At 41.7% G+C, this 27,198-nt stretch overlaps 1 protein-coding gene across 1 annotated transcript in view; it reads left to right on the forward strand.

Annotated features, from left to right (window-relative positions):
• AK5 (adenylate kinase 5) overlaps window positions 1-27,198 on the forward strand; it is a 155,855-nt gene that overhangs the window by 109,448 nt on the left and 19,209 nt on the right. Inside the window, exons 9-10 of the mRNA XM_090050357.1 lie at window positions 10,370-10,412; window positions 11,554-11,598. Of these exons, the coding sequence (XP_089906483.1) occupies window positions 10,370-10,412; window positions 11,554-11,598 (88 nt within the window). The remainder of the gene's footprint in view (window positions 1-10,369; window positions 10,413-11,553; window positions 11,599-27,198) is intronic.

Consider the following 27,198-nt stretch of genomic DNA (forward strand, 5'->3'; position numbering starts at 1 on the left):
TATACAGGCAAGTAACAGTTTTGGGGCAATAATTCAAGAAACTGCCATAGTGACATGAGAGGTAACTCAGCCAATCACATGGGTTTCTCCATAGCTAATTCCAGAGGGTATATAGTTCATTACTAGTTTAATGGCAATTGCAACGGATTCTATGGATACTACTCACTCAGGCATCCATCCTTGAAATACTCCATCTAGCACTGAGGGGGCTTTTCATTCTGGGACCCTCTTCCTTCCTGAATCGTCTTACTCTTCTACTTACCAAGTTATCCTTCCTATTACATTTCTCTTGTCCTTCAGCTTAACGCAGTTTTGCCTCTCCTCTTTTTATAGCCCTGCTCCATTCCTTTTAGCATTCACTTTTTTTATTTATATATTAAGTTTTTCCACAAGCTATTGTGCTATTAGTTACCTAGTTTAGCTGCAGCTGCTTCTTTGTCAGACCTAAGGAAGAGCACTTCGTGCTCAAAGGCTTGTCTAAAGTTTCTCCCAGCTGCGTATTTGGTTCAATAAAAGATGTCACCCCAATAATATATTCTTGCCTCTTACATATTTCCTGGACCATCATGGCTCTGTCACTCCAACATCACTTGTGTTCTACATTTTAGACAGTGTTGGAGGGGAAGTGAACATAGGGAAGGCCCTTAAAACGCAGCTCTATTGAGAAACAGAATGAGTTTGTAGTGCTGGTCTGACTGACATCCTTCTAAGCAACCAACCAATTGCAAATGAAGGGTCTGATTCACTGGTATACTTCAGCGTTTTTGGGCTGCTCTGGTAATGCAAAACAGCTGTAAGTTTAGTTTGGGTGCCTAATGTGTCTCAGTATTGTGGTTTACGGGTGCAACTGCCCTTAAAAATTAAATTTACTTAAAGTCACTCCAGGTTGATATTGCATATCTTCAATAGAAATATCAAGAAGCAGTGTTGCTTCTGCTTTTCTTGTGTAGTATTCCTTTTCAAAATTCAATGCTTTGAACAAAAAAGCCCTAAGGAAATATTATGTATTAAGCAGAGATAAGTCTAGCTGCATACATGGGTAAATTAAGGGCAAAAGTCATTACACTACAGTGGTATGCATATGGCATAAGGGAAATAAAATCAAAATATAATAAAACAACTTAATGCACCTTCAAACATCAGCCTGATGTAACATCACAGCACAACTCTGACAGACCAGAGGTAAGTTGCTTCCTGGAAACTGAGGTGAATTTACTCTAATCATAGACCAAGACAGTAAACTCTAATGAATTTAAGGCATATAGCTAGAAAGGATGGAAGTACAACAGTTGCAAAGGCTAGTGGAGGAAAACAGAAATTATATCTAAAACCTAATCTTGGCTCTACCATTGATATATTGCATCATCTTGGATAAACTAAATAATCCCTCAGGATCTCAGTTTCCCTGTCATTTATAATGGAGAAAATACTTTTGTACGGATAGAAGTGGGATGAGAATTGGTGATAAATCTTCGGTTCTTTAAATATTTAATGTTATGTCAGTGCAAGTATTATCTTTCCTTTATTATAGAGAATGCATAATTGATTATCGTATACCATAACAACATATAATGATTATAAAGTTGTATTTCCATGTGAAAGTTTTGATACGGTCTCATTGACAAAACTGGCACTTTATAATCAGCTTCAGTCTTTGTATTATGCTATTATATACACAATGTCCTTACTGGCCAGTTATTAATGAGCATTCTATTATAAGCTATGATTTTTTTCACCACAGATTATGAATTACAGGATCAACCAATTAAATATCTGTTGATATTTTAAATTCACTTTATGTAAAAATAAAGAAAAAGGATGGTTTTCCCTTTGATTATATAATCTTTGCTTGCCACTTATTTTGGAGGCTTGAATTCTGAGTTCAGCTTCCTGTTTCACTGAGCATAATTTTAGGCTGGATCTATAACAAGCAGTATCATCCAGCCTCTAAAACTGAGCATTCACAGAAACATTTACACTTTGTACTCCATGGAAGAGAGGAATGAAAGTCTTAATGTGAGGGAACTAAGCAGCAGCAGTGTAAAGAAAGCATTTGTTAGGATATAGTGTTCTTTTATCTTGTCATTTTATATATGTGTAGGTCTCAAAGTACCTCACAAAACTGGTTAAATATCAGTATTCACATTTTACAGGCAGGGAAACTAAGGCATGAAATTTCACTATCTTGCCCAAATGCAAAAAGAGGGTGCTTAGCAAAGATGGGACAAACCTAGACTTCAAGAGCTCCAGCTCCATGATCTGTTCTACAGATCATTCTCCATCAAATAGGATGTCATGAAAATTAAACAAAAATCTTTAAATCAGATCTTAAGTGTTTAAATTGAAAAAGCTCTTTTAAAACAGTCTATTTAAATTAAAGTCTAAATATACTATTATCTATTTAAAAATTGAGAGTAAAAAACAATAGTTAACTTATACATGTTTTCTGCTGAAGTTAAAGAAAACCAAATCACTGAAGTGAAGTAAAGGTTGTTCAAGTGTACAGTAAATTTTGGGACCAGTAGCATCTTCTGCTGGTGCAGAGGGGATATAATTTTGTTTCAGTATATCATAGAACCATAGAAAAATTAGGGTTGGAAGGGATCTTAGGAGGTCATCTCGTTCAACACCCAGCTCAACGGAGGACTATCGCCAACTATACCACCCCAGTCAAGGCTTTGTCTGGCATGGTCTTAAAAATCTCCAAGGATGGATGTCCCAGGGAAAGAAGTAACAAGGGATACTTACCAGCAGCAGGAGACGCAGCACAGCAGGGGCAGAAGGAAGAGCCCACGTGGCTCATCAGCCGCCTCTTTATTCAATTAAGGCCAACCGGTGAAGTCAGCCTCAAACACTGGCTGGCAGAAATAAAAATGGTGGCCAATGCCGCGGAGAGGGAGGAGGACAGCAGCAAGACAGGGAAGCAGCAGCCACCTCAGGGAGAGGAGAGGATCTTCCCCATGGGACCCGCAGAGCCTGACAAGCCGGGGACAGAAATCGGCAGTGCAGAGCAGAGCACCCTGTCAGGAGCATGCACGGGACGGCAGGGGAACAACAGGCACTCTGGACTCAGAGACAGAGCCAGAGCTGCACCTGGAGCAGACCCCAGGTGGGAGTATTGCAATGACCAGGGTGAGGAGGAAGCCACATCAGAGGGAGAAGACCCTGGGAGAGCCCTGAGGGGGTTACAATCGGGGCGGGTATCACTGCCGGTCCCAGCAGGGCCGATGGGAGAATGGGAGTGAATCCCGAAGGCGACGGGTGAGAAGTAAAGTATTTCCCAAGCTAGAGCAAGGGGAAGGATAGTAAGGGGACAGGGCATAGCCACATCAGGAGGTGGCTCATCATTTTTTGTGTTTTGTTAATGCATTTTGTTTGGTAGCCCCGTGCAAAGGGGGAGAGTGGAAAGCGCGGGGATAACCCCAAGGAACAGAGCCAAGGAGGAGCCTCGGAAGGTTTTTTGTGTTTCCCCAAAAGAAGGGGTGGAGGCAAGGAAGGCCGAGGGGGCAGGCCCGCATGGGTGAACTTGGCCATAGGCAAGGAGCATCCAGATGTCAAGCCATGAGGCATGATCCCACCAGAGGGGACGAGGCCAACGGAGGGACAGCTCATCTGAGGGGCCGTGAGGTCAGGGTGTAGGGGTGGTGGAGCCCCATGACTGATGACCAATCCTGTCTACTGAGGAACAAGTTGTGGCAAGCGAGAATGAGGGAGGCAACTCGAGGGGGAGACACCTACTTGGTCAACGACATGAGTCCGTAAGACACCTTAATGTTTACCACCAGAGCAAAGGTTGCACGAGAATGACTATTCAAAGCCTGGCAATCACAATGGAGATTCCACACCCTCTCCAGGCTACCTGTTCCAGTGTTTTACTACCCTCCTAGTGAGAAAGATTTTTCCTAATATCTAACCTCAACTTCCCTTGCTATATCTTAAGACCATTGCTTCTTGTTTTGCCATCTGCCACCACCGAGAACAGTCTAACTCCATCTTGTTTCGAACCCCCCTTCAGGTACTTGAAGACTGCTATTAAATCCCCTCTCAGTCTTCCCTTCTCCAAACTAATTAAATCCAGTTCCCTCAGCCTCTCCTCATAAGTCATGTGCCCCACCCCCCTAACCACTTTTGTCACCCTCCACTGGACTCTCTCCAATTTATCCACATCCTTTCTGTAGTGGGGAGCCCAAAACTGGACACAGTTTGTCAAATAAATGGGAAGAAACTCTTCCCTTGATCTCCTGGTAATGCTCCTACAAGTGCGGCCCATTAGCCTTCCTGGCAACAAGGGCACACTGCTAGCTCATATTCAGCTTATTGTCCACTGTAACCCCCAGGTCCTTTTCTGCAGATCTGCTACTCAGCCAGTCCCCAACCTGTACTGGTGCATAGGATTATTCCATCCTAAATGCAGGACTTTGCACTTGTTCTTGTTGAACTTCTCTAGATACCAGCTGCCAACTCCACTAGATACCAGCTGCCAACTAGACATCGAGCAGTCCATTCATCCAACCCATACTTCTTTAGCTTGCTTGTGAGAATGTTGTGGGAGACTATATCAAAAGTCTTGCTAAAATCAAGGTACACCACATCCACTGATCCCCCCACATCAAGAGAGCCAGTCGTCTTGTCATAGAAGGCAATCAGTTTGTTCAGGCATGACCTGCCCTTGGTGAATCCATGCTAATTGTTGTTAATGACCTTCTTCTCCTCCAAATGCTTACAAATCGATTGCTTGAGGACCTACTCCATGTTTTTTCCAATGACCAAGGTGAGACTGACTGATGTGTAGTTCCCTGGATACTCCTTCTTCCTTTTCTTAAAGGTAGGCACTCTATTTGCCCTTTTCCAATCATCTAGGACCTCTCCTAATCGCCATGAGTTTTCAAAGATGATGGCCAGCAGCTCTGCAATATGTAACCAGTTTATTTCAGACTCATTCAAACTTAGAAACTTACTGAGAATTGAAAAATGTAGAAAAGTTTGTTTTCTTCCTAAATCTATGAATAAAAATAAGGTGTGGTGGGCTGCGGTCTACTAGATCTAAAATCTTGTTGAATATGGTGATTAGAAATAAGAAGTTCAGTTTTAAGTATGACAATACTTTGTTGAATAAAATAGTTTTAAATGCAAACATGATTTTTTTATGTGTTTGGCAAGCTTAAGGTAATTTACTTGCCTATTAACAACAATTTTAAATTGCTAATTTGTACATATTAATTGAATTCCAATTTCCATCCAAATACAGCTTGACACAAATCATGAGCAACAAGTTAATCATCCAGTGAATAAAGGATAAGTCACGTTTTTTCCTCACATCAAAATGTTAGGATCAAAGAAACTGGAAAAAATATATGTAGCTATATAATTAAATAAATATGGAGAAATATAGTATATCCTTCTAGTTAGCAAGTAATAGTATAAGAAAGTAGTTGCAAATCAACATTTCAAGACTAATCAACCTTTCTTTACAAAAAAAATGAAATAATACAAAGCCAAAACAAAATTCACATCAGTTATTTAAATCAGGGTCCAGCCTATCTTGATTTAAATCATGCTTAAATAAGAAGTTTAAATGAAATGATTTCAATAAAAAAAATCCTGTATTGTCTCTTATCCAGAGTTTATTCACAAGGTTTTTTTGGGGTCTCATGCAATAAATAACTTCTGCATAAGAAACCTAACCTTTTCTGTCTAATTTAGAAATGGCTCTTATAAATACAATGGCAGTGTGAATAGAAGTACCTTTTGAAGTTGATTAAGAATATTTAGAATTTGCTTACAGAACAGCAAGTGTTACTTCACATACGAATTGCTGCTCTGGATCACATCACATTGCATTCCTAATCTGACAAGGGCACAAAAAGAGGTTCTTCTAAATCTCAAGCACTTACTACGTTATGCTCACCTTCTCTAAAGTCAGAAGTATTATTATGCTATTACAGCCTTAAAAATGCATACAATATGAAAAGCATCAGTGCATGCTTGGGGAAAATTAACCCCAGGATTTTTTGTATACATGCTGTCCTATACTCAGAAACAGTAATACCCATGTAACATGATCAAAATCTCTGCTGATTTTTGTTCTTTTAAAGATGTCATCCCCTTCAACTAAAGTATAATAGCACAGGTATTTCTATGAATAAAGAAATGAAAAGGGACTATGTAGCTAATTTGTAGTACTTCAGTCTGTAATAAATTGTCCTTTTATTTCAGTGCTGCTAGGCATACAATGAGATACATGAGTGCAATATAGAAGTCCTGTAAATTAAAACAGCCCCCAGTTTGCACAGTCTATTCACCATTGCTTACTTCTTTCAGTCTCCCAAAAGTTTCTTCTCCTATTACTCTAGTATTATGACTACTGTTTTAAACCCCTAGTATAAAAGTTTAAATAGGCAGTTGTATAACCTCCTGCTGGTACTTATGACTATAAATTATAATCCTTCATATATAATTAGTGTAATGTACAATATGCTGGCTACTTAGTGGAGTGCTTAGGGTAAATTATTAGGGGTGCAACGATAGAGATTTTGGGGGCCAATACCGATAGCCAATATTTAAGGAGGCATATCAGCCGATACCCATTTGATATCTGATATACCCGCCATCAGCTGGTAAGTCTGATGTGGTGGAAGGATAGAGGGGAGACAGAGGATGTGGGGGGCAGATCAACACCCCCTGTGGTGAGGGAGGAGGCAGGGCAGGTGCTGCCCAGCTGTGTGGGGGGGGCGTGGGATGGAGTAGCAGTTCATGGGGGAGGCAGCTCCTGCCACTGCTTGCACCCTGGGAAGGTGGCAGGGCGTGTGCCCCCAGATCTGCACACTACAGGGCAGGCTGCAGCTGCAGAGTGGAGCTGGAGCTGGAGCTGGAGCTGGCTCTGCGTGGGGATGTTCTCGCTGGGGGCTGGGCTCAGAGCGGGCTCCAGCAATAATGGGAGGAGGCTGTAGCCGCTGCAAATTTTGCCACAGCTCCACTCCCACCCCTGCACCACCAGCCAGCACAGCCCCAGCTGAAACCCCGGGAAAAGCCTCCACCCAAGCCCCAGGAAAAGCCACAACTGCACAGATCCAGGGGCACATGCCCCTCCCCCCTTCTCTCCTAACATGCAAGCAGCAGTGGGAGACACCTCCCACCCCACAAGCTGCACCTCTGTCCCATGCCCCCCTCTGCCCTGGCTGGGCAGTGCCTGCCCCTGCCCCCTCCCTCACTGCAGGGGCATTGCTCTGCCCCCAACGCCTCCTCCACCCTGTTTTCCCTTCTGACTTACCAGCTGGAGACAGCTCTCCACACTGCCAACTCTGCTCCATGCTGCGCTGCAGCTGCACACAGCACGAGCATTTATTGGCCAAATTATTGGCCCCATAGGGCCGATATCCAATATAGACAATTTTCTTCACATCGGTACAGATCTGATATGGGACGAATGTATCAGTGCTCCTCTATAAATTAGTATTTTACAGAATGCATTAAAAAGCTACTACTCTGAATGCATTGATTGTAAGTAACTTGGGTTATGCTTAGTTTTTAGTTTGATTGATAAGAACAACATAGTGTACCTGGCTGCGTTCTCTATAATCCCCTGTCAAATCCCTAAAAATAAAGCAAAAAAGAAATGGTATCCACATGTTAGTGTAATATTACATAGCTAGGCCATAAAAAACAAAGGCACCATATTCCTCATTCCCTCCCTTCTTTAGTAACATTTTATCAACATGCACTTTGCAATTTGCCTTTAAAGGTCAATAGATTCAGACCACTGTGAACCACCCAAGCCTACATCACATCTTTTGACACAAAAGTTTTTAATGTAACCCTGAAGATGCAGAGGACTTGAGCCTAGGCATTTTGCATAACCATGCTCACAGGTACATCTGTGGCTGTCCTTTTACCCAGTGCATGTCCTTCTCCTTCAGAGCTTTATCTTTGTTGCACCCAGAATATCTGTCATCTTCACTCACCCTGCATTTTATGAAAGAGGTTGTGGGGTACCTGTGAACATATGCAGGCCATGAGAGAGAAAGCTGTCATCTGTCATCTCTCCTTGTTCTTCTCAGCCCTTCCAAGCAGTGGTCAGTCACAGTCACTTCATTCCCCAGATAACAGGAACTGCTGTCTTACTATTTCCTATAGCTTGTTAGTCCATGTCACTGTTAGGATGGGGTCCCTAGAGACAGCTGTGATGCCCTTAGGGCCCTGTGACCATGCCAGCTTTGCCCTATGGGTGCCTTCTAGTCTCACCTGCCACATCTGGATGGTTAAGATAATAGATAGTAGATAGGGAGGCTGCCCTCAAGTTGTTACACAGTCATGGTCCTGGTGGACCCCACTAAACCTTGTGTGTTCCTAGACCCCTTGCTGGGTCCATCTCTAAGTAAGTGCCTTGCAGGACACCCCAAGCCTTATGGGCTAGAGGCATGGCTCCAAAACTGCCCCTTTTCCACACCCCATGCCTTGCAGCAGGTATTCAAATGTTGTACCTCTGAGGCCTTGATCTAACTTGGCCTCCTGTCATCACTGGGCCCTTGGCCCTTGTCTGCATGTCCTCACTGGCACTGGACTCGCCACAGCCCTATCTGCATGCACGCACTGGTACTGGGCTCTCCACACTGTAATGTGACCCCAATGAGGCCTCCTCCTCCCCAGTAGCCTCAGCCCGGTCCACTGGATTCAAATAACAACGTAAATACAAGCTGCTGGGCTTGTAACAACATCAATAACATTGGAGGTCACACCCTGCCCCTTTAGGGAGGCAAGCTTCTCCCTCAACAATGTGTGCCTCCTAGCTCCAGATACTTTAGGAGCTCCTAGAGCCCATTAGTCTTACCATCAGCAGAACAGGCAACCAAGCATCTCTAGTAGCGTTTCTGCAAGAGCTCCTTCCCCCTGGTTGCTGACAGAGAACTAACCTCCTGTCAGCCCCCGCCCTGGGGCTTATATATGCCCAGGGCCCTGTTTCCTTCCAGTCACCTGACTGGGTGCAGGTGTACCCTGATTAGCTCACAGGCAAGGTAGCCTGCAGCTGTGGAGCCCTGCCTACCTCTTTGGGCTCCCTAGGTAAGCTGTCTCTGAGCTCTTGAAGGAGCAGGCACACCTTAGTGCCCTGCGACAGTCCAAAAGCAAGATAGCAGGCATAATGGACATGAACATCTAATTACTGGGCCTTTCTATGGCAGTGGGGAAGGGAGTCATACTAATAGGCATGTTCTCTTCATGTGCTGCTGAACAATAAGGAGTACCTTTTGTGCGTAACTGGGTACTGTATACAGACCCTGTTCATATTGTGCATCTTCCTTGCTTCAACAGAGAGCTATTGCTTAAAGGCTCGGTAGAGCTCTATGGGTAATAACTCAAATAAAACTGAATTTTAAGAGGCAATAAACAGATAACTTTATGTGGTAACAGCATCTTTTGAGGTAATGGTTTTCTGGTAACTTTCTTATTGCAGTGATAGCTCTGAACTAGTCATGGCCACTTGTATTCCCATTTTACACTACCAGTGAAAGATGGGAATTTAAAATAACAGGTTAGAAGTAGCGTTGCTCAAAATTTTACAGCAACATTTTCTTCAGCAGAAATCTTTCAACTAAACAAACTCCTTTCTAAAAATCCATTTTTTTCAAAATATTAGTTTTAAAGATTTAATATTTGTAATGAAAATACAAAAATGAATAAAGACAGTTCTCTACAAACAAGGATTTTCATTTTCATCATTTTTATGTAAAAATAATTTCCTGGTCTGCTCAGACTGTAGCTCCTACAAGAGTGGATGCAAGATATCTAGAATTTAGGACCCAGGTCAAGGGTACCTTTCCATTTCTGGATGGACCTACAGATCTTTGATGCAACTTTATTGTTTTCATACTACACAAAGGTATTGTCAAGAGGGTCATAGCTTAAGTCCTGAATTCCACGTCTCATTGCACAATCAGCAGGTTAATTTTACCTTTAAATATATTCTTTATACACTACAACTTACTGTGCTGTTATCTATTCCTTGAACAACTGGAAACAGCTTAGCATTTCCCATTTGGGGTGGGGGGGAACAATTTAATATGCACACATGCTACCTCTCTAGTATTCAGCTAACACTGCTTAACACTGAAATAGATGGACCTCTGTTAGCAATTATACAGTAATATAGGCCAGTAATATAGTAGTATCAATCAACAGGAGCCACTTGGGTTCTCTGCATTCAAGCTCTGCAGAGTGAAATAAACCAACTATTGTTAACGTATAATTGCGTGGGCACAAACTGTGAATCTATTCATCTTTCCCAATGTCAGCTTTAACACCTGCACATACATGAAGAAAAAAAACAAAGATTAAGCAATAACCTCTTTCAGTATGTCAATTGCTTAATTTACAGGCAGACGACCAGTCAAGTTTCTCTGGATATGAGAATACAGGAGGTGAGTTCCTTCTTTAGTATAAATGAACACATTCATTGTAATGCTCTTAGTTACATAGTAGATATAATGAATGGCATCCAGATTTTTTAATGTGTAAAAAGCACGTATTAAACAACTGATGGAAACTCTATTTTATCATGTGAATTCTCTAACTAAATGCAAATGAAGATATGCCAGGGAGGAAGATGCCTCAACTCAGTATACTGGGCCCAAAACTATTTGGAAAAGTTGATACCAGATCCAACCCTGTGTAATAGCAACTTTCAGAATTTGGTAAATGGCCAAAGACTGAGGTACATTCTGACTTGGACAATTCTACGGGCGTCCTGAATGCTAGTGAGTACCTCAGCTCCTAGTGTTATCTGAGAATTAGAAATGTGTACTCGTCTACCTATTATATAGTGAAAAAATAAAATCAGTAATTCATAGGCAGTAGCTCTGGACTGCAGCTACTTAGGACATAAGCATTGCGTAAACTGAGCCAGATCAGGCAGACAAGTTGGCCTTCTATGAAGTTACAAGCTATTCAGGACATAACACTGGACAACAGACTTTAAAGAGTTACCTTTTTTAAATGTCAAGTTTCAGTAGATATAGTAATTTCAAGAATAAATTGAAGGTAAATCCCTGTTTGAAAATACCATAATCCAAAGTGAGTTACTTCTAGTCTGGCTAAATTTTAGATTGACTTCTTTTGTTCGTCATAAACAGCATTCAAGACAGAATCCAAGAGGATGTGGAAAATGTTACGTACTGCCCTTAATTAAATTATATGTCCAAAATAAAAGAAAAAACTTAGTGTCTCACAATGCATATTGTTAACTCAACTTCATGCGTTTCCTGATTTTGTTTTATGTAAAAATTTGGTTCAGACACAATGTTCATCACATGAATATGAAAGATCTGTCTGTTTCCTTCTAAAATATTTTATACCATCTACAAAGACAGCTACAAAACTGGAACATAAGTGAGATTGTGCTTAAGAGTTCATTTTAGAATGAAATACATCCAAGTTGAAAATAAAAGCTAATTTAAAGAAAATCTCCCCAAAAGTTTTTTGGGCTGGTAAAAAACTAAGCCTATAGAAAGAATTAAATGAGTCGTTGCTGCCAACAATAAAATATATTTAAATTTTATTTAGGTTTTACAGGAGATTTGAGGCAATCGACCATCATTTTTGTAATTGGTGAGTAAAAGCCTTGATACGACTGTTCCATTTGTAAGTCTTGTTATTAGTCATGAAGTTTTGTTTGTTAATATATAAACACATGGCAGAAATATGTGGTCAAAATCTCCTCCCCCAGTTGTCTGCCTCCCCTTTATACATGGGCTAGTGTAGCTGTACTGCTTCTGATACTGAGTTGCTTTGTTTAGCACTATCTCAGACATTTCTGACCATCACTGCTCTGCCCTAAATACAATATATAAACATTTCGTTAAGCCTCACATAAACACTACAAATGTTTAAATACAAGCTCTAAACCATGCAGGTTACTTGAAAAGGGCCATAGCATTTTTTACCACTTCTTTTATCGAATGTTCTCTGTAAATACACCTTTAAGTACTACAAATGCATGACCTGTGAGTAATGCCAATAGCATCACTGGAACTAATAACAGCAGGTAAAGTTAAGCACATGTTTAAGTCTATACAGGATAAGGGCCTTAGTTTAAATTTTAATTTGTTGAAATCTCTGGAAGTAAGGTCATTATGTTAGTGTTTGTTACTATGTAAGGTTATAAATGACTTAATTAGACTAACTTATGTGTTTAAAAGTTAATAAATATTTACAAATTACTGCTGAATATTTCGTACTCAGTATCCAGAAATAATGTTTTTGTATCAGGCAGGAATATAGAGGATCAGGTTGCAGTAGCGCAAAATAGCAGCATCTCATCAAAATGCTGGGGACAGACATAAATGTTATATGAAAGAACTGGTGTGTATATTATTTTTTATAAGCTAGAAATGGGAATTTTGGAACAGAGCTAAGAAAAGTAAGAACATTTGTGCAGAGTTCAAAAGACAGAATATGTTTGTGTGCAACAGGGTTTTTTTTTAAGTCCTGTTACTAAATAACAGTAGAGCTAGGTCATTTCAAACCTGTGATACATATGAAAAACTGTAAAAAGTGAAGTTAAACTGTTACACAGTTATTATGATAACCAGAAACTTCCTTAAAGGGAAAATGAATAGGTTTCTATTTCATGCCTTTTGAAACAAATGCAATCCTGTATTTTGTGTGTTAAAGCAACATATTTTCACGTGGTCCCTCTTCAAAGCTAATCATTTTATCAGGTACTAATGTTTGGATCAACAAAAACAAAACCAGCTAGAAATATAATTTGTAACAAATAATAGAAGTAATTTTATTTCTTTCTGTACATGAATTGCCCACCATCAGACCTAAGCCCTTTTAGGTATGATGGTCCTGTCTAGTACTGTAACAAAGAGGGCATGCAAGGCGCACCAAGAGAGGGAAGGCAAGCCTCTTGTAAAAAAACATTTTTTTAATATTAGGAATATAAAGGAATGAGGAGAGTAGTTGAAAGTTAAAATAAATATGCCCCTCTTCAGTAACTGACAAACTGAGATACTGTTTATAATATACACACCAAAAAATCACCAATTTTCTTTGGAACTTGGAAAAGGAAAAGTGGTCTAATTAGCAAAAGATTTGCTTCACAATTAATGCAGGAATTACTTGAAAATGCATTCAATTTAAATTAATCAAACACTGCCTTTATCCAGACAATTGAAACAAAGATGTAGAGCAAGAAAGACAAAAATGAGAGAGAAAACTGCAGGGTAATAGAAAATGACAAAAAAAAAAAATCCATTTCACTTAGGAACACTAGTTGAAGAGACGGTTATGAAACTAAATGTAACCAAATAAGGAGTAAAATATTGGATTCTTTTTCTTTTGGGTGCTAGTGCTTTACCCATGTATAATTTATTCCTACTACGATTAACTGCATCTCAGTAGCATGTATAAGAAATAAGCTTAGTTTACTGTCCTGGAATAAATAAACCTGAATGGATAGCTTTTAAATTACTTACCTAGCATGATACCCTTTACTACAGCTAAGACAACCAGCATGATTATAGAGTTTATTAGTGTGCAATAAATGTCCTCACCTGGTTTGGAGCAAGACAGTAGTGACAGAACCACAGCCTAGCAAAATGAGGAGTATTTTCATCAAGTGCATTGGACTTTGGATCAAATGCCAGATGGTCATGGTCACCTTTCTCTGAAATTCAAATTTAAGGATGAATCAGAATAACTGGTCCTCTTTCTAGAAGAATTGTAAAAATGTGCGTGTAGACAAACTGAGTCTAAGATTTCGTTAAAAATACATAGACTGTTTTTGCATAACATGTACTCATAATAGCTACTAATAATTTAGATTAAATAAAGCTTTGGAGGGCTAATGTATGATGGTTTAGGTGGCATTACCAAGTTGACCCATCTGTGACAGTCAGTTCCAGCAAAAAGTATAGTTGCATAAGAAAACCAGGATGGACAACTGTTTAACTGTATGTGCAAACAAGAGCAGACTGTTTTCTGCACTAGCGTAGAAAGCTATCTGAATGGTACTAGAAATAAATTGGTTCCACCTACTGTCTCAGCTAAGACATTTTTAGCATAGTTCAGCTACATTCATTAGCCTGTTCTGCACCACCTACTGTCTCAGCTAAGACATTTTTAGCATAGTTCAGCTACATTCATTAGCCTGTTCTGCAGTGGGGACATTTGCCAGAGAGAAAAAATATGCTAAAATACACAAAACAAAGTTTCATTTAAACAAGATAATATAAGGCTTTGCCTCCTCTGCTATTTTCTGGCAGAGATAGGGTTAACAGCATCATGCCAGCTTTAGAAATTGGTGGTCACTGCTTTCTCTGACAACCCATGGAAACAATTTCTCCTCAATCATTTCAGCTATTCAGATTATCCGTCTGGCTTTTTCAATGCTCACCGGAAGGATTGTTTTATGCTGTAAACTAAAATAATCTTTTAAGTGGAATTTGGGAAATAGCGTTTGAATTGTATATAGTTTCACTTATTTGCTAGATGCCTGAAAGACAAAGAAGATACTATTGCTGTTTGGGCCCTGAAATGGCAAACTCCTAAGTGTAAACTTAATTTTTTTTTGTGTAAGTCTGGTTAATTCAACTAAGTAGAGCCTTGGTTCCAGTACTGCCGTCAGCTAAGCACTCGCACATTACAGGCTCAAGTCTTTTGACGGTAGGTTTTTCAGAGTAGGGAACCTATCTTCTGTGTCTCACAGTAGTATCATGCACACTGTTAATAAACACACTTTACTGCTAAGTAAAAGGACTGGTATGATGTGTTCCATCTTAAGAATCAGTACTTTAGGCCAGAGGTCAAAAACCTATGGTCATAGGCTATATCTGGCCTGCAAATCAGCCTGCAAACCCCAGATATCAACATTTAAAAGTTAGTGTCAAGTGATGATGACTATTCCCATGGCACAGTCTCTAGGGCTAGGGACAGACATTCAAAAAGCCTGAGCCTGAATTGATTCAATCTTTGCAGGTTAGTCTAACCTGGCTAGGCTGAACCAGTTTCCAAGTGCACGTACATTCCTCTGGACTGAAAAAATGCAGGCACGTGCCTACAGTGACTCAGGCTAGAAGCCGGAAAGCACTACAGCAGCTTCCCCTCTCTTCCACAGTGCTGAGCTGGCGGCGGGGGGGGGCAAGGTCAGGTCCCGGCAGGACGCTCTTAGGGAGGGGTTCCCGCCTCCCCCCATATACACACACACTTCTCCTGATCAGCAAGGGAGCTAGCAGGGTACTTAAACAACTTTTTCCAAGGAAGGAACAGAGGGACATTACCAACTGACCTGTTGATTAGCTCCAAAAAGCCTTAAGTGGACACCGTTCTGTCTGCCTTACACAGACACCTCTCAGCATTACGGTCCATGCTGTGGGAGAGGGGAGGTGGGGAATCCCTTCTTGAGCAAGCGAGTGGGGAGGGGGTGGCAGGGGGAAGCCAGGCAGACCCTGCTGTGCCTGCATTTTCCACCAGAGCTCCAGTTATGGAGCAGAGGGGCAGGGGCAGGCCTGCTCTGGAGCATACAGCCCAGCCCAGGGCTGCAAAGCATCTGGGATGTTGGGGGTCTCTGGTTTAACTTAAACTAGGAAGAAGATCCCTCCCTTGTGGACTTCTGTGATATCCTGCATTGTACCTGCACGATACCAGGATATCCTCCCTCCCCCATTCAACACACTGTTAAAAGACAAGAAAAAGTAAATTTGTTTCCTTTATTCAGAATGGAAGGAAGTACAGATAATTGGAGACAGAAATAAAACTTATTTCATAAGAATTCACTTGAAAGGAATACAATTTCTACAACTGCAACAGCCACCTGCTCAGCCTAGTAGCAACTGAAATACTCCTGGAAATGTCTGGAAACACTGTGAGTTTTCAGACTGAGTTTCTAAATGAGGGCACAAGGAGGCAAGTGGAGTCCTAAATTCTTCAAGTAAACCAATTTTTTCCTTGTTTTGGACTCCTTCCAAATGTCAGCAGGGTGAATTGAGCAGCTGGCAGCTACTCATGAAAGGCTGTTCTCCTGTTGTTAAGTGATCCATTCAGAACTAGCAAGACTTGGCCTAGGTGGATTTAGCTACTCTCTTTCCTTTGTTTCAAGCAGAGAAAGCAGCACAGCAAGAATAAGGAAAACCCCTGTGATTTTTACCCTTCCAGAAGTAGTATTTCATCGCTCATAAAAATAGCATTTACATGGGCTTGTGCAAGGCATTCATACAGTAAGTGCTGAGTCCTCATTGTTCAATACTGGTAACCCTAGACTTTCAAAAAATGTTCAGCAGGCCCCTCACTGATAATATTTGGAAATATTCTTCTTAATTTGGATGCTGGTTTCCTAGGCTTTTAGTTAAACTTCTTTATATTGTAGCATGAATGAAGTGTCTCAGAAACTTTATGTTTAGAGTTAGAGATTTTTTTTCCAATGAAAGATTAGGCTCTTGCACAGTTTTACATAGCTTTGGGACCTGAAGCTGTAAATAAAACCAAATGTCATATAACTTTCAATAAATTAATAAGAGTTGACAACAATGGAAATAAATTTCAATTATTAATGCATTATTGCCTATGTAAGTAGGCCTTTGATACTTCCCCAAAACATTCAAACTACTGCAATAAACTCACTTTTTATATCACTAACAGCAATATAATGCTGAAAATATTTGGAATAAGCTATGGAGTGAGGCAGTTTACTTAATTTCTGTTTTATATCTTGCTTTATTTGATATTTCGAAAAATTAAGCACTTGAATGTACAAAATGAAAATACTGCGTCTGGCAATGAAGAAGACACAAGGTCCACTGGTTTCTCAGGGTAGATAAATCCTATTTGATCATTACCAAAAAAACCCATTTACTTCGTTAGTAGTGAAACAAGTCCTGAGTTGTACAGTCCAAGAAACATTCTATGTTTTGTTTCATCATCATTAATTTTCTTCTTTTACTGAGGGACACTGAGGTTGACCACACAGGTGGGTAATGGATAAACAGAACATAAGTTAATGGTGACAAAGAAATAGTTCCTGTTTATAGCATGGTATTTTTATTAAGAGAATTCAGTCTCAGTTACAAGTTTCCCCGTACCAGCTTTAAAGACTGCATACATACAGTTGGAGGAATGTCCTGGTTTAGCAATGGACTGAGGCTTAAGAGCGTTTGGGTTCTGTTCCACATTGTGCAATATACAAACTATGCAATCTCAGGAAGTTCACTTACTCCCCTGTTTTCCTCAATTTCAATAGCTGTGAATTGAATCCTGCCTCAAATATAAAGCTAAATTAGCTGAGGGCTGTAGATGCAGTCTTGAGAACCTTAGTAGCTGGCACTTAGACTTACCTCTTCAATTTTGGCATTTGGTACTAACCACTCACTCTTCAGAGGGAGCTAGTCTTTCTTTAACTGCTGAACAAGATGAGGATCAGCTAAGGTTTATTAGCTAACAAGTGACAGTATTTCCAACAGTTGATGTTGAATCATTCCTGGCAGTTAACCCACCAACTGCCAGCCCTTGTTTGCCTTGATGGGGTTCTGTATCATCTCTGGCTAGTTATTTAATTTTACAAGTAACATGCACAACCAAGACAACACAATCATACTGGTGAAGAGCATGAAATCAATGTAATTACCTGCCATGCTGTTTTGGTCATAGGACAGGTTTGTAATGATAAATCTTCCAAATCAGCTATTAAAGGAGTTGGTGCTTGTCAAGAGCTTCAGAGCCAAGCCCCGCCCACTTATAACACAGCCTTCCAGTAAAGGAAGCATGGTCAGGTTTTTGTGCTAGTAGGCCTGCTCATTCCTTGATCCACTTGTGCTTCACCTCCCCGCTATGCCTTGTACACTGCTGCCCAAAGGACCCACATCAAATACGATTCCATGTGACAGCGAGAAGAGATCCCCCCTGCAGGCTGCTATCGGTAGGGTCTGGGCAGATCACAGCAGGGTATGTTTGGTCAAGCTAGTTGAGCTGACCAGTTTTACTTTTGCTGTGGGCTTTGGCCAAGGACACACTGTTCAGGCCCCTGTTCTGCTGCAGCCAGCCTAGTGGATAATACCCAGAGGCCACCCCAGGCTTCTTAGCATGCAAAACAAAGAAAGGAAATTAAAAAAATAAGTTAGCACTTAGCTGTCTTCCATCGGTTCTTCCGGGCTTCATCCCCTAGCTGCCTCTTATCTTTCAGATGCTTTGCAGAGCCTGCAGGCTTGTGCAATAAAGCAAATGATAGAGCAAGCAAGCAGAGAAGAGCCCTGCTCTGGGCTCTCCTGGTGGCTGCTTAATCCCTGGCAACTCCAGGCAGCCTGCTTCCTGGCCAGGTACAGCCGCTTGAGGCTGCTTTCAGTGTCTTTTATCCTTCCCACTCTGGGCTCATACGGCTAATCCTCTCTCACTCCCTGGTGAGTTCTCCCTGGTCTGGGGTGGGTGTGCAGAGGTGCTTCTGGGTTGTGGGGCTGTTCATACTCCCCCGAACACCCTTACTGCAGTTCTCGCAGTTTAGAGATGGAACTGGGATCAAAACCCATTGTTCTCAACCCCCATGCCAATGCTGCACCAATCAAACCACTGCTTCTTATTAAAAAAAAAGTGAGTAAATGGAAAATTCAGGGTCCTTCATAGCTAATATTTCCATTTGTGACAGAGTCTGATTGTAAAAAAATATTTAATTTTTGGAGTGGATGGAGAAGAATGACATGCCTAGTCCCCATGAAAGAGTATTTTTCTTTTATGCAACCACCCCACTGGGTTCCTGCCTGTGACAGTTTTATATTTGAATATTGTGATAAAGCAAATATATTTACTGTAATTAAATTAGATTGAACAGAATATAAAATAATCAGCTGTGGCCATGTCAGTTCAGTTTCTTTATTATTTGCACAACAAACTAAAGTATTTCATGCTTACTAAGAGACTAATTGTACAGTCCTGAGCTCAGTTACTGGTCTGCGTGAGAAAGAACTGCAGAATAGGATCCTCGGTTGTCAAAGTTTTCACATCCCTGGGTTTTTGTTTTTAATTGCCAGTTTTCTGTTGGTGTGTCTCATACCCATCAACTGCTGATGTGTATAGATGGACATTTTTTTTAAATCCGGAGTCCACCCACAAATTCCGCACACCAGTTGTAAATCATAACGCATTCATACATTACATGTGTGAATTTACTCAGGTTCACTTTTTGTGTTCCTCTCATTTAAAATCAGAAAGATAATATCTGAAAGCTGTTGAGTCAGTTACAATTAATCATCCTGTCATTGGTTTAAACTCTTCCTTCATCCAAAAACATGTAGGTGGAGCAAAAGATGACAGCATATTAGAAATTAACAAAGAGTGTTATGCCTTCACAACAAAAGTGAGAGCACATATTGCTCCTTCAAATGTGACATAACAAATAGGCCATTGTGGAGTCTGTTAATTGATTTTTCAGGTCTTCTGGTTTGCTCCGTCTGAAAAGCAACACAAAAAAGCTGCAGTCAGAGATGCAGAGATTTCTATCTAAAGATTTCTTGGTGTTTAATTTTTATTTTTGAATATGAAAGCATTGCTTCTTATAAAGTTTAATGTCTTTATTTAATACACATCCAGCATTAGGAAAAATTCACGTTCTCCTTCTATAGAACATAGCAGGCAACAGTCAATCCTTTGGATCATGGTGTATGTGTAAGGGGTCTAGTCAGGTGCCTGATAAATCTGCTTGTATGGAGTCCTGCAACCATCACACTAAGACCTTTGATGAGTATGGCTAAGCAAGACTATGAAGGAGTGGAGGCTGCCCAAGACCTAGCATCCTCCCTTTAGACCACTGAGACAGAATCCATTGGCCAGACTGGGTCCAGATGTTAAATGCCAATGGTTGTAGGTACTGCTAGAGAGCAACAGTTAAGAACTGCTGCTGACTACTTAATGCCTCACTGAGGGTGTGTTTCTGTCAGGGCAACGTCCCTTAGCATTTCCCTAACCCAGGAGAAAGGTGCCCTATACTCACCTAACTCAGGAGGTTGCAACACTGTGGTGTTTTATAGGACCTACCCCATGAAGAGCCCTACCACATTACCGCCAGGCCTTCCTGTCGGATGCAGTAAACAGTCATACCCAGGACCATACCTATATAGACTGGTATATTATTCAAATCAAAGACATTGAAAAAGACAAAATATATATTTTGCTACAGCATTTTTACTGCACAAATTAAAAACTCTCAATCAGTGCCATAGCAAGGAGAGGGCGAATGGGGCGACTGTCTCAGGTGCTGAAGCTAAGGGGTGTCAACAGGTGCTGCCCAGCCAGGGCAGGGCACAGGACAGAGCCACAAGTGGCTCATTTGGGTGGGCACAGGGACAGCAGGAGGGTGGCTCCCAGCACTGCGTGCACTCCTGAGCAAGCATGGGGTGGGGGCATGTGCCCCCCGTATCTGTGTGCAGGGTGAGGATGGGCTGCCACTGCAGGTTTTGCCCCAGATGTCAAACTTACTTGCCACAGTACTGCTCTCAATCCATTGTCTAGCTTACAGTTAAGGTTGTGTATAGTTAATCCCATGAAAAGCAAAGAAATAACAATAAGGCAAGGTGGCACCTTTATTGACTAACTTGTTCAGAGAGGCATTGGTGCCACCCTGCCCTGCCTCCTGCCTAATTTTTGATAACATGGATAATAACCGCTCTCTAACAACAAAGGAACCTTCAGTATATACCTTTGTACCTAGCCATCTCTTTGCCAGTCACACTAAGAATCTGCAGGGAGACCCAAGGTAAATTAACTAATGAAGTTAATACCATAAATTAAAGCTGATTAAACATTAGTGTGTATACATTCAGCAGTAAAGTAGCCTTAGCCTGCTATAACTTAACCCTTGGGATTTTGTATTGTTCTAGTTTCTTAACCAAAAAATGCCATGAAGTACTGACTCCTGTGCCTTACAGAAGTCTAAATGCATTACATGTACACTAATATTTTGTTTTTCCAACCAAATGTGTAATCTCATCAAAATATATGCCAAATTATACAAAATCTTTTTTCTATAAACCGGTGTTAATTGTCATGAATTATATTGCCTGTTTTCATTTTTTATTAATAAAGTCTCATAGCAGCTGATCTATTATTTTGCCTAAGATCAATGTCAGGCTGACAGGTTTATAATAATCCAGGTAATCCCTTTGCCATTGAGGAAAAGAGTAGGAGAGTAAGAGAGCAGAAAACTAAGCAGACAGACAGACATAGAAGAAATGAAGGGGGAGTGAGAAAGAGATAATACAGTGGGGCGAGTCAATATAGTAGGCAACTCAAGTTTGCAAAAAACAGAATTAATGAATGACCACAAAGAAGGCTGGAACATAAATGACAGAAGAAACTATATATCCCAAATTCTGGAGTCTAGTGAATATATCAGGAGCAAGGCTGCGTGGGAACTGGTGTTGTTCATGGAGAACTTCGTGACTTGAATATATTTACATGTTCTAAAATGAGACAAAAAAAGACAAGAGAATCTTGTATAACAAAATTAGTTAAATAAATATTTGGTCAGTCAAAACAGTTTATTTTAACAAATCAGGATGTTTTGTACTGGGCTAGGCTTTATATTTTATATCTTAATTTTTTTTAAACTTAAAAAAAAATTGAAACAGAAGTAGAGAATTAAAACATTATTCTGAAAAGGCTGAAGAGGACTATGATGACTTCTTTCTGTGGGCCCTCCTACCCAAAATATGACATCTCTGAAATTATTACACTTCTCTAAAATAGCATTTTTCAACAAAAGTATGTTCCATAGGAAAATTTCTAAACCACTCTACTCAAGAGGCTCTGCAAGCTTGTTTTAGCTGCCACACCCTCAAAGGTGTTGAGACGGAAAGCCACTGGCCTGAGTACTTCAGGCATAGGGATAGTTGGGCCATACTTCCCTCCATCATCTCAACTGTAGCCAGCATCCACATATTGAGCCCACTCATTTAATTGAGATGTTTCTGAGTTTGGGCCCTGTTTTAGGTGACATTGCTCTGGGCATACCAGACCTCTTTTTGAGTAGGGCCATATAAGAGTTGTGACCTCATGTGATGCTTAAAAAATCCTTAAATGACGTAGAGTGGCCGTGGACCTTTTCCAATTAAATATTTCTCATTACAGAATATATTACTAGATTAAATATAGCTACTGAAAAGGCAACGGATTCAAATCCAAGTCACTGCTTCTCAGCAATGACTGTATATAAGTACTATTATCCAATTATGCCTTCATCTCTATTCTGGTAGGTATAAAAGTGGTTCAGCATTTTAACTTCAGCCTTGTTGGAACTTTGTAAAAAGTAAATATGTTTAATTTTAACGAGTCTTACTGGATAGAGTGAAGGCATACATTTTGCATAAGACATTATTTTAATGGCAATCTTTTAATATACTAATAGAAATGACTATGGTATAGTGTAACAGTGAGCCCAGGGCTCTCTGTTACTTGAAGACAAAAGCAGCCTGGCTGGGGAAGCACTGCAGGCTAGGCACCAGGCAGGGCAGCAGCAGCCACTCACCAGGGTGATAGGCTAATGGAGTAATTAGCAGGCACTTGCCAGGGGGGTTGCTGACTGGATGCAGGCTCATAAGCCCAAGGCAGGGGCAAGCAGAGGGGGCTCTTCCTGGCTGCCACAGAGGAAGGAGCTCCTGCCTGGGACAGCCACCCAGGGATGCTAGGCTGACCATTGGCTGCCTGTAGAAACATTGAGGCTCGGGGAACTTACAAGGAGACTATGTTGGGAGATTTCCTGGCACAAGGGGAGAAAGGTTTGCCTTCTTAAAGGGACAGAGGACTCCTTGCTGTGTTGTTTATGCTACAGCCCAGGAGCTTATGATTTACATTATTGTTTTACCAATGGTTTGGGATGAGGCTGGAAGGGGAGGTAGGGAGGCCTTGTTAGTGCCCAGGAGAGCATGCTTAGGGTTTGAACCCTTAACGAGTCCAGAGTGGCACCAGGGAGGGCACAGCCGCGAGGGGCCGGGGCCCAGTCTGGACGGGACAAGTAAAGCTGTGCCTCAAAGCCAGGTCCGATTCAGTGGGCCTAGGCAGGAAGGCCTAGCTAGATTAAAGGGGAGAGGCTGAGGAGATCAAAGGCCTAACGGAGGGAATGACATACTTGTAACACCCACAGGGCATGAGGCATGGTAAAGGGGAGGATTTGGAGCCACACAACTAGCCCTTAAGGTTTTGGGTGCCCCACTGGGCACAGTTGACTACAGAGAGCCAGCCAGGGGCTTGGGACTGAGGCCTAGCGAAGGCGTGTGGGCAGCCTCCCTATGTATTATAAATAACATCAAGGTGTGGCAAGAAAGACTGGAAGGCATCCTAGGGGCAGAGCAGGGCACAGTTGTGGAGCCACCAGGGAAGTCACAGCCACCCTGGGACCCCAGCGTGCTACGTCTAGGGATGTAGATTTTTTCTGAACATATGTCTGACATGCAGAACATAGAAGTGTCATAGAGATATAATCCCCAATTTAAAGACTAGATTTATGAAACATTTAGTACTGTGAGCTCTCTGTTCATAAACAAAATAACTGTAAGGAAAGAGAAAATAAGGATGTTTGCAGCCTCTCCCACTGCACACATTTAACTTGTTATAGGTATATGCAATACAGAATTATTCTAGCGTGGCAGACTTACCCGACTGAGCTCCAATGTGTCCTGGGGCTTGAGAATCCTTACTTCCGATTGGTAGAGCCAATCTACCAATCAGGAACAAGCCGGGGAAAGCAGGCACTGCCCCCTTCCTGAAGGGAGGGGGAGAGGAGCTCCCCAACCTGATTGTGGACTGCAGCACGGCAGGTCCACCAGACTTCGGGGCAGAGCCCCTGAAGTATATAAAAGAGTGTGCTTGGTACACAGGGCAGACGCGGCAAGGGCCTCGAGAAGAGCAGAGCTGAGACAAGCTGGGGGGAGGTGCCCCAGCAAGCGATAGCCCGAGGCTCCTGAAGACATTGCTGGAGGAGCCACTGCCAGAGCCTCGGCCCTGGGAGCAGGAAGAGCTTGCTGGGCCCCACATGGTGCGCAGCCCAGTATACAGGGGCTGACCCTGGGAGCTGCAGGAGGCAGCTCGGGTCCCAAGATACTTGGTGCACATAGTGGTGCACAGAGCCACCAGGCCCTGGATGCTGCACAAAGTGGCTCGGGTCTGCTGCCCTCGGTGTGTGGCCAAGAACCCCAGCACATGCAGCGGTGCACGGAGCAGTACACGTGGCAGCTCAGGTCTGCTACCCTCAGTGTGAGGCTGAGGACTCAGTGCACATGGCAATGCATGGCATCCCTAAACCCTAGGAGTGGCAGCATGCTGCTCGGGTTTACAACCCCCTCACCAGTATGAGGCCAGGCACCCAGAAGGCACCAGTAGGAGGTGGTGGATTTCCAGCAGTCCGAGTCTAGGTTTTGGGACCTGCACAAGGCAGCCCAAGCCCCAGAGAACAGAAGGCAGGGCCCCGGGCAGCCCCGTCAAGGCACCTGAAGGTCCAGGAACATCTCCCCGCCTGCTCCCTGGATCCATGAGTACCTGGGGAGCAGGTCCCCCCTCCCCAGGGGGGGAAGACCTGAAAGGGGAATCTGGCAGGATCAGGAACCAGGTGGACCCATCTAGGAAAGAGGAGGTACTGGGACCCTCCTCCCCCTGGGGGTTGCCAGGTTTGCTTCCCTAGGGGAACAGTAAATAGTCTCTGCCACAAGGATGCCTGAAGGTGGGGGGAAGACTTGCGCCTCCCATGGTGTAAATAGTTATATTTATAGATAGATAGATAGATCTTAATGTAGCCTGGCTTATGTCAGCCAGTTAAGGTTTGATTGTGTTATTTTATTGTTCTTGCTTGAATTTATCTGTGGACACCTGCGTTTATTTGTGTAGCTATATTTGCCTGTGGTTATTGTACACATTTATCTGTGTTTTTATAAGTCTGTAAATATTTATATTAGTTGTATATTAATACCCATTTCTTTTTTAAGGATTTTGGCAAACAGTAATAAATTTGTGTATTGTTAAGTGCTTTGTCCCAACCTGGCTCTATAGAGAAAAGAGGAACTGCTCCCCAGTGGCAGACCCCTCTCACAGCACCCTTGCCTGACCACCCCATCCCTTCCACTTGCAGACAGGGCACGCCCCTGCGTGTACATGGGCTATACTAGTGTTACTCGGACAGCTCAGAAGACTGAACTCATCTAAAATTGAACACTATCATAGGCAGCAGCAATACAGGTATTGGACCTCTCTCCCTGCCCCCAAATTCAATATGCTTCAGCCACAAAATAAAAGGAACATCTTCAGGGCTAAATGAGATAGGTGTCTCAGAGGAGATGCCAAGAAGACAAAACTAATGGATTTGCAGTGTGGAATTTTACACTAAACAGACTTGAGACCCCCAAACAATCATTGCTTCTATGCTGGGAAAGAAGGGAAAGGAAGCAAAGAGAAAGGCAGATATTCTGTATTGAAAGATGCACGTATGTGTTAATTGTTTCACACCTAAAAGCTAGGCATATAGTGGTTGGTGTAGCTGGTGGTAGCACCGCTCCCACAGAGGAAGTGGAATCCCTGTGCAGTGAGGATGGCAATGGCATTAAAGAAATGAAGTGATTACTTTGATTCATTTAGGAGGAGGATATTGAATAAGGGGTGGGCAAAGGCAGGGTAGCTAATGGGAATGAGGTTACAAAAACAGAAATTTCCACAAGTGTAGCAGAGGTAAAGCTCAGAGTCATAGGCTGGGAGAACTCTTTGATTTCCACCCTAAAATTTGGAAAGAACTGGCTTATGATATTACAAATCCAGTAGGAAGGATCTTAATAAATCTATCAAACTGGAACCATATTATTGGACAAAAATACTCCCCACATTTAGAAAGGGGGAAAGTATCTGGAAAAAGTAGGCTCATTAGTTTGACTGCAGTAGTAGCAAGGCTTTACAACAAATTTTGAAGGGAAACATAATTAAAGAGATACATGTAAATAGAAAGTGAAAAAATTGCAAAGGTAGATTGTGCCAAAATAAACTGATACTTTTCTTTGACCAGATACATTTTTTGCAATAAATCATACCTGCATGGACCAAAATAAAGCATTTGACACGGTGTCTGGTAGAAAATAAGTAGTAAAACTAGAGAAAATGGGGAGTCGGTCAAAACACACAGGAATTAGCTGATGATCAAACAACAAAAGGTTGTGTTAAAAGAGGAATTATCAAGTCAGAAGAAGAATTTTATACATGAAGAACTAGATGACATTCAGCAGCAATAGAAATGGAAAACTCTTCAATCCTACAAAATGCAATATCATGCCCTTAGAAACCAGTAATAGGAATTTCTGGTATAAAACGAGCTTATCAGTTGAAAGTGATTTGAGGACTAGTTGCCTACAGGCTGACTAAGTCACTGATAGGGTGGAGTCATGAAAAAAGACAATTAGAATGCATTGGGCAAGGTACTTATAGTAAATATAGTGAAGGATTGATACCACTGTACAAGGCATTAGCAAGACTTCATCTAAAATACTGCATCCAGCCGTGGTCCCCCCGTTCTAGGAAAATCATCAGACAAGAGGACCCCGAATAAACTTAATTTATTATGTCCAGAAAACTACAGGCTAAAAGTGGATAGGATTGTTGTCAGTAAGTGCAAAGAGCAAAACACCAGAGAGGGAGAATAAAAACTTGTTTAGGGTAAAAGACTGTGGTGACACAACATTGTGTAGACTGGCCATGAATAAATTTAGGCTGGAAATGGGAAGAAGTCTTCTTTCCATCAGAGGTGTGTGATTCTGGAACAGAGCAATAGGACAATAAACCTAACTGTTTTTAAGATGGAACTTGATAATTTATTTAGAAGTTTTATATGACATGGGTGTCTGAAATAGCAAGGAACTGGACTTGACTGCATAGGAAATCCTTTCCATGTTCTTCGGGAAAAAAAGCAGGAGAGTAAAAGTTACTAAGGAAATAATGCATTATCATCTTTATCACACAAGACTGGTTGCCTTGTGGAAGGGAAGGAGGAAAAATCATTAAGATTGGGTCTCTAAGGGGACAGAATTAAATCCAGATGAGCCAGAGGTCCTCTTCACAGAGGACTTCCATGTCTTCAGAGGCAGGGGATAAAGCACAGTGGAATTATTGCTTCTGCTCATACTCTTTACCCAGCTGTGCTCCTCCCCCGCCCCAACAAAAAAAAAATAAGGAGGAGAATCTGGCCAGATAAGTTCAGAG

The sequence above is a fragment of the Crocodylus siamensis genome, chromosome 5, assembly GCF_052110815.1.
Source record: "Crocodylus siamensis isolate JL-2025a chromosome 5, ASM5211081v1, whole genome shotgun sequence".
Taxonomy (NCBI): domain Eukaryota; kingdom Metazoa; phylum Chordata; order Crocodylia; family Crocodylidae; genus Crocodylus; species Crocodylus siamensis.